General features: G+C 35.6%; 1 protein-coding gene across 2 annotated transcripts in view; it reads left to right on the forward strand.

Annotated features, from left to right (window-relative positions):
• The first annotated feature begins 319 nt into the window (after nt 1-319).
• The window catches only part of LOC131239790 (uncharacterized), a 19,708-nt gene continuing 12,267 nt past the window's right edge, over nt 320-7,760 (forward strand). The window contains exon 1 of one of the 2 annotated variants that reach the window (XR_009168387.1): nt 320-460. Coding sequence is in view for 1 of the 2 variants with exons in the window: in XM_058237656.1 (XP_058093639.1) it covers nt 7,731-7,748 (18 nt within the window). In the remaining variant the exon portion in view is untranslated. Of the gene's footprint in view, nt 461-6,754; nt 7,749-7,760 lie in introns of those variants that run through there. The other variant, XM_058237656.1, reaches the window with a different exon arrangement.

Here is a 7,760-nt window from a genome sequence, read left to right on the forward strand (position 1 = left end):
ACGGTGCTTGATATATAACATAGCACTTACAAGGATGATACCATTACAATATGTTTCGACTTTGAATTGTTATAGGTTTTGTCAGTTCTGTTTATTGTATGCAATTTCCAAGAAAGCTTATATGTATTTTTTCATGTCATTTGGTAATCTAAATGTTTGTGCTGCCGATTGTTTTCCACAGTTGATGCACTAGTATTGCATGGGTGCCTGAAGGTGATGGGGCTTTTGTTGTTGCCTATGCTGATGGAAACATATATGTTTAGGAGAAAGTAAGGCCCATATTAATTGTATTCCATGATCCACATCAGGCTTATTTTGGGCTAGTTGTGAATCTGCATAAACTGAAAAAGTTTTTTCTGCTTCCACTTTGGCTTAGAGTAAGGATGGAACTGGTGATTCTTCATTCCCTGTTATCAAGGATCAAACTCAGTTTTCTGTTGCGCATGCAAGATCCAGTAAGGTAATTTTCTAATTGCTTCTTTCATTGCTATCTGAGACAGCTTTTCTATGTTTATCTACTCTGTTGCTATGTTTTCTTGTTCTAGCTTGACACAATCCTAGACTTATTTTTCTGTATAACTTCTGTGTTTAACAATTTCAAGTGATAAAATTTACTGTTAGCTGCGCCACTAGACTAGAAAGATCACATGTTGAAGAACTTTTACAGAACTGAGTAGTTGTTGATTATTGCAAATGAAGTATCCACAATTGGATTTTCTACATGGACACAAGCAGCAACAGTCTTCTTAGGACCTGTTTGGATAGAATGAAAACTGTGGAATTCGACTAGTTTGCGAAGCAGCGGATGCTGCAGGAAAGTCTTTGCATTTTCTTTCCTCTCCTCAACAAAGGGAGTACAATTTTTTTTTGTTTTGTTTTTTTTTTTGTTTTTTTTGTTTTTTTTTCAAAAAGTCAAATGGAGGAAAAACCGGAAAAGAGCTTGCCTTTGATATGACATTTTAAATGGCAATTTTGGAGGGAAAATGTTTCCTTTATGGGATTGCAATCCAAACAGTTGCAAATGTAAAGGAAAAGCATTTTCCAGGACTTCTTCAATGCAACAAATTGGTGCAAAGGGTTTTGCTTCCCCTAGCACTGACATCACTTTGCATTCTGCTTATGTCACAATCAGTGTTTTCAGTATTGGTGTCGATGCATGTATCACACCCTTGGGAGACAGAAACACATTAGGTATCGCATGGGAAGTATCACATGTATCATGTAATGTATCGCTGCTTTGGGAAACATTGGGAGATTGGTCGAATTTTCAATGAAGCTTCAGGGGATGTTAAAAAAAGTCATCATTGCACTCTTAGAACTCCCAAAATTCACAAAAAAAGGTATACAGGCTAAGTTTCCTTTGTATCAGGTCCTAAACTATGTGATGTTAGAAAAAAGTGATACAATTATATTAAAAATCAGTTCATATAATTTATAAATCATAGAAAACATTTAGGAAAGCACAACCAATACGTTCTACAACAAAAAAAAGGAAGAGAAAACATAGCAGTGATGTGCCCTCCGCGCGGCTGTACCTTGGGACCCACAAAGAATTATGCAGCGACTCAATGTCATCATCTCCATCTGCTCGGGACTGGCCATAGTATTGCTCCTCCACAAAGCAGCAACTATGTCCAGGTCATTTTTGAATGAAACCCATGAATATACTCTCTAACGTATCACTAATACTCATCCTCCCTGAACCAGATCAGTACGCCCATCTGTGGGTAATGTGTGATCATCACCGTTTGTGGCTAATATGGATCAGGAGCTGGATATGGGGTGGGCATACATTAAACTCATGAATGCATGTCACCCATAGCCACACTTTGAATATCCTTGCCTGTTTGTGGAAGCATACTCATGCTCGTAGTAGAATAACTGTGTACCGCAATTGCTGGAGTCGCTTGTTGCATATCCACGAGGTCCATAACCATATGGTCTGCATTCATATTGTAGCATAGAATGAGAGCGCCCTGCCCATCATTGACATCCATGGACCCCATGCTCCGTGCTAAAGAGTCCTCTTAAGCACCACTCAACTTCATTTTCTTATGAAGATTGTAAGCCCATGCTTGGGCAATATGAGGATGAGGAAGAGGACCATGGGCTTCGTCCTTAGCGACATGGTCAAAATCTCTCTTCTTAGCGAAGCGGCTAAGAGGCCTCTAACGTTGACTCTCGCGAAGAACACCATCATTGTCACCACCCTTCCATCACCGTTGTCACCATCACCACCAGGCCCGCCACCTCCGTCGCTCTTCGTATCACATTTGGCATAAGATAGAGTGGTCACCATGTGTCTCATAAGATAGTAGGGCCGGTTGCCTCCCTGCACTCCTCATCAATAGGTCAAAAGCTTCTTGGGGTGATCTTGCATCCTTTATAACCACATCAATGTCGATGTCTTATGATGCTGTCTCCTTTGCTATATTCGTTTTCGGTCGACCATTTGCTTGATCCAGGTTATCTTACTTAACTTGATCGTAAAATGGGTCATCTTTATATCAAAGTGCAGAGAGATCAAAGAGCATGCAATACCGGAAACCCAATCGGTGAGTTTTTGCTAATCTAAACCGTTTTCTCTTATTTAATTTCCTTAGAATTTGTGGAATGAAGTTAGTAATCCATGATGTTGCATGTTTTAAATTCTTAATCATGGATTTCGGCCTCCGATTTTCGATTTTGGGGAAAATGTGTAATTCTCAACCATTTAACCTGCAATTAGCGTGGTAAAATAATGTGAGAGTGCTTGGAGCCTAATCTATAGATTGACGGACTTTTTGAAAATTTTGTAAAAATTATTTTTAATAAAAAAATATCAAAAAATAAATAAAAAATATATTAAAAAAAAATTAGATTGACCAGTGTTTGTGCCTAATATTTACTTATTTAGAAGTGTTTGCTAATCTTAACAATTAGCCACACATTTATTTAAAAAAAAAAATTATAAAAACAAATAAAAATCTTTTTAAAATAAATGAATCGTACATTGTAGCACGAATTTAGTGCAACTAGTTAATACATTGAGGGCCTATTTGATTTTTAGGCTCAATTGTAATTACCATGTAAATGGGTAATAATTATTTACATAGGTAATTACCACATCTTTCCCAATGCAGATGTGACAACTTACTTTTTTAACACTTAAATCGAGAAATTTACAAAATCAATGTGGGGCCCATCGTGATGTATGTGACTTATTCACACCGCTCATTTGTTATGCCATCTGAATTTAGGGCATGAACAAAAAAAATGATCCAAAGCTCAAGTGGACCACACCACAAGAAACAGCAGAAATCGAACGCCTACCATTAAAAACTTCTCGGGGCCCTTAAAAGTTTAGAATCGAGCTGATATTTGTGTTTTCCCCCTATCCATGTTTGTGTGACCCTATGAACGGGTTAGATGATGAAAAAACCTCAATGTGGGCCCAATGAAGGAAACAACTTTCAACGGTGGACGAATTAAGGCCACTGTTTCCTTTTGTGTGGGCCATTTGAGAGTTGGATTTGCCTCATTTTTCAGCTCATGCCCCACAATGTTATAATAAAATAGATGGGTGGTGCAGATATATCATATACATTACGGCGGGGTCCATGGATTTAAGTCAACACTTTTGTATCGATTTTTGAGGTGGAATTACTCTCACATTTTCAAAAAGTAATAATTACTTATTTATCGGGATTTACCAATATCATGGAAAATCAAACAGGCCTTGAATGTGCTAATAAAGGATATGAATATAGAAATATTAATGTTTTTTTATATTTATTTTGTTAATTTTTAATTTAAAAATAATTAAAATTTTGTGAAAATATTTTAGACAATATTACTTGTTGTTCCTAACATTTTGTTTTTGGCTTTTGAATGTATTGTTTGTGTTTTCATACATGTCTTCTTAGATTTATAAATGATATGAACTGATTTTGAATATAGTTGCCAAGGTATTCAAAATCGGTTATATAATGGTTGTAACGTTCGTTACATAACAATAATGGTCTTAACCGTTACGCGTTACGGGGTCGAAATGGCCGTTACAGACAAGACAGGCCATAAAGGCTCTGAAACGGTCCGTAATTGTCCATAATAGCCTCGTAACGGCCTTGTAACGGTCCTGTAATAGCTTTTTCAAAAAATAAAAAATGGTTGTAACACATGTCATGCCATATCATAAAGGTAACGATTGTGGCTGTTACGGCCACCGTTACCGTTTTGGAACACTTTGATAATTGTAGTACTTCCGGCAGATAACGTATAGTCTAAAGACCCTATACAAAGGAAACTTATCATTTGTTTTTTTTTTTTTTTTTTTTTTGTGATCGTTTAATTTTCAAGTGTGTAATGATGTCTTTTTTAACATCCCCCGAAGTTTTGTTGAAAAATTCGACAAATTTCCTAATGTTTCAAAAAAAAAAAAAAAAAAAGAAAAAAGAAAAAGAAAAAAGAAAAAAAAAGAAATTATGCAATATATCCGATGTTTACCATGTGATGCCCGATATGTTTTTGTATCCTGAGGGTGCGATACATCTGTAGATATTGATACTAAAAACACTCCCCAACCAAGTGTTCACCCCATTACTCTTCGACACGTGCCCATAATATTTGCTCTTGGACCCTTGTTAGTTGTTAGGAAGTGGGTTCCCATGCTGCCAACCAATGTATGGCTGCCTCCCTTTTCCATACATTTTTTACCTGTAAGACAACAATAGGCAAAAAAGAATGTAAGCACATTCAATGTACTAAATACATAAATATTATGACTAAATAGCGTTTGGTCAATCTATTTTTTTTTTTAATAAATATTTTTAATTATTTTCAATACTTTTAATTATTTTTTTATTTTTCAAAAAATCAAAAAGTTCTTTCAATCTTTAGACCAGTCTCCAACTACTTTAACGCCATTGTTCTACACTCTAATTGCAAGTTAAATGGTGAAATGGGAGATTTCGGATTTTCCTAAATTTCCGCCATTTCCCCCAAATTTAAGAATGGTTGATTGATTTTTATTTTATTTTTTTAAATTATAAATTAAGTACTTTTCAATAAATTTAATGAAAAAAATATTTTCTTTAAAAAGTTTCAAAAAGTTCCGTCAATCTGTAGATCAATTTCCAACCACTCTAATGTGATTTTTCCACGCTCTAATTGCAAGTTAAATGGGGGAAATTCAAAATTTTCCCCAATTTCCCAAAATTCACAAATTGGAGCAAATTCATGATTGAGCATACAAAACATACAAAATCATGGATTATCATCTTTATTATACTAATTTCAAGTTCATTGGTGGGCTACCTCTGTAAATGTTGTAGATCGTAGTTTTTGCTTTCCAGATCTTTGGTGTGTTTTGTAAATCTTTGTATATATTTTCGCCAAATTAATAAATGATTGCTTTTCAACAAAAAAAGGACCATATAAAACCCTAGAGTCACATCTTCTTTTCTTCCACCCACGTTGAATTCTATGGGCAACATCCTCCTCAATCTTTCCGCAATTTCAGTTTGAGGGTATAAGATTCAGTTCTAAATCTAAATTTAGGTTGCCACTTTGTTACCGATGAGAATATAGGACCGTATTTTTCAAAAAAGAAAAAAATAGTAGTATAAGACGATAATTTTGGGTTGCTAAGAGCAGTAATCCGGATTGCAAATGACCCATAAGCTGGATAGCAAGGGTGGTATGCGATGTACATTTGATTGCCTTGAAGCATAAATTTATGGTGCACCTTGAGTTGGGGATGCATGGCAAGTTTAGCAAGGGACATATTTGGAGCATATGTTCATTAAAGCACGCACCTTATGAATGTGGAGGAGCAGAAAAAAGCAAATGCATTAGAAGGCACAACACATGAGTCCTACACCTTGATGAAACTGACCAGATTGCTTCATGTCTTTTTATTGTTTACATCCTACTACTTGGATAAGGTTTTTGGCACTTGGGCAGGTAGAGTTATAAACTAACAAAGAAACTTTAACACCTCTTTTCCATTCAGGGCATGTCGAAAGTGTTTCCAGATAGGGTTTTGGTCCTTTTGGAGCATCCTTGTTTCAATGTTGCCATTTTGGATGCTTCCAAATCCCACTGTGCACTATTTTGTGTCATCCACCTTCCTCACATGCTGCTTGTGTCCATGTTGTTGCATTTTAGCTCAGGCTTTTGTCTATCATTGTTTAAGCATTTGTTGTTTGCCGTGTTCAAGCATTATTTAGTGGACTATACTATTCCTTTTGAAAATGTGTATTTGTTTTAACCTTGCCCTGCCGTCCTTGTGTCTGTATACCCATTTTTTTAGTTTATTTTTTTTTCCTCTAGGTTTTTCTATTTCTACATGGCGAATGTAAATTTTCCTTGCTCAGTCAATTGTTTGAAAAGTCAGTGAGTCAAGTAGGAACTCTGCCAAGTTGACTTGGATTGGCTGAGCTTTGCATTGACTTGACTGATCCACTGAGTTGTGAAAACTCGGCCCAAGTCAATTTGTAAAAAAAAAAAAAAAAACTAAAATAAAGAGTAATTCTTGGTGTAAATGAATGAGTTTTCCTGCCTTTTTCCAATAGTCTCTTACAATTTATTTTTACTTTCAATTCTTTATCTATTAACATCCTTAATTGGATTTTACACCTATTTATTTTCAAATTGCTTTCTTCTCTCTCTCTCTCTCTCTCTCTCTCTCTCTCTATATATATATATATATATATATATATATATATATTTCTCTTTTCTAAATCATATTCTACTTCCTTTTAAGCACACAACTCTTTTTCTCAATATTCAAAATTGTACTTCTTGAGTTAGACATCTATAATTTGTCAGTTCTTCCCTTGGCCTTTATATTCTTGTGGCTTAAAGATCCCAATGTCTAATCCTTGTTTTTCAATCAGTCGACCTTTTTTCCAATTGAATGTGAATTGTTTTTCTTGTTCCTTTTCATAGTATCTGTTGGTAGGCCTCTATTTAGATAGAATCGTCCAGCAGTGTGACTTTTGAGCTATGGCCACTCCATAGTAGGGCCCACTTGATGGATAGTTCAAATCTAATGCATATATGTACTGTTTGTTTCATGCATACTCAGAGAGAAATATACCACATTGACCATTTTACTATATTTGACTTTCTTTCTAGAAACACATTTCACCTCTTGAACAACTGATGTTGTGTATTTGGGGCCCACTTCATTATTCAAATGGTCCATTTCTTTTCTCAACTAGCCATTTTACTATGTTGAACTTCTTTCTAGAAACACATTCACCCCTTGAACGACCGATGTTGCGCCTTTGGGGCCCACTTCATTATTCAAATGGTCCATTTCTTTTCTCAACTAGCCAATTCTTGCCATTTTCTTAACCAGTTGATGTGACGGTTCCAAACACCTTGAGGGTAAGGGTTTGAGTTGGTGCCAATATCAGAAAAAAACTAAACAAATATTAAACCTAGTAAAAATTTTATGAGACTCATTTGAGTTTCCTAGTTGATTCATTGGTCAGCCGAGCCAAGTCCGATGTACTGGTTCTCGAACAATATCTCAACCTTAATTAAAAATCCCCAATAGAAAAAGAAAAAGGAAGAAAAAAACTCTTGAGCTATATTTCTCATGCCTTGAGGTTAGGATACTTGTCATTTTGTGTAGCCGCGGAATACCTTGTCTCATATGCCCTTATAGACAATATTTCTTATGGGATTGTTTCAAGAGTCAATGAGGCAGATTGTAAGGATGCTTTGTTCCTTCCTCGGTGATGCTTATTAAGAATGTGGTAAATCTTCTC

The sequence above is a fragment of the Magnolia sinica genome, chromosome 3, assembly GCF_029962835.1.
Source record: "Magnolia sinica isolate HGM2019 chromosome 3, MsV1, whole genome shotgun sequence".
Lineage (NCBI taxonomy): Eukaryota > Viridiplantae > Streptophyta > Magnoliopsida > Magnoliales > Magnoliaceae > Magnolia > Magnolia sinica.